Source organism: Penaeus monodon, chromosome 21 (assembly GCF_015228065.2).
Source record: "Penaeus monodon isolate SGIC_2016 chromosome 21, NSTDA_Pmon_1, whole genome shotgun sequence".
Lineage (NCBI taxonomy): Eukaryota > Metazoa > Arthropoda > Malacostraca > Decapoda > Penaeidae > Penaeus > Penaeus monodon.
This window is the reverse complement of record NC_051406.1, coordinates 26999791-27000336: the sequence shown is the minus strand read 5'-3', so window position 1 is coordinate 27000336 and position 546 is coordinate 26999791. Positions and strand designations below refer to the sequence as shown.

Here is a 546-nt window from a genome sequence, read left to right as displayed (position 1 = left end):
TTACAGGCTTAATAAACTCTCTAACTATTCTTCTCTTTATACTAGGTTAGTTTGATATTGAACAATATTAGTATCACAACTAAAATATTAAAGAAAATGTGTATCAGATCAAGTTACAAGCATCTGGATAACTTTCCCTTCAGTTATATCCTTCAAGACAAAATATACTATGTTATACCTGAGAGGTGAGAGTGGTGTAGGGGTTGTCCAGACCACCAGGAATCTGGTACTGCTGGGCAATGTGTTGAACCTCGGTTACCAGAGACATGATAGCCTGGTATTCCTTGTCAGCTTCTCCCAGAGTTGCCTTGAACTGGTTATGGGCATCAATCAAGCCCTGGATTTCTTCAATGGTGTGAACAATGAACATGTCCACAAGGTCTTCACAGGCACCATCCAGCCAGTTGTTGAAGGGCTGAGGAATGGAAATTCAAGGTTATACAATTGAAAAAAAAATTATGGATGTTTCCTTGTTACAGCTGTAAGGTCCTTGGCAGGCCTTGCTTTCACCCAGTTACATGAATGACAGCATCTGCTGTAGTTCCA

General features: G+C 40.3%; 1 protein-coding gene across 1 annotated transcript in view; it reads right to left on the bottom strand.

Moving 5' to 3' along the window:
* The window catches only part of LOC119586396 (alpha-actinin, sarcomeric-like), a gene marked incomplete at its 5' end in the record, with an annotated part of 5861 nt that extends 5446 nt beyond the window's left edge, over positions 1 to 415 (bottom strand). The window contains 1 exon segment of the mRNA XM_037935118.1: positions 179 to 415. Coding sequence (XP_037791046.1) covers positions 179 to 415 — 237 coding nt within the window.
* Between the last annotated feature and the right edge of the window lie 131 nt (positions 416 to 546).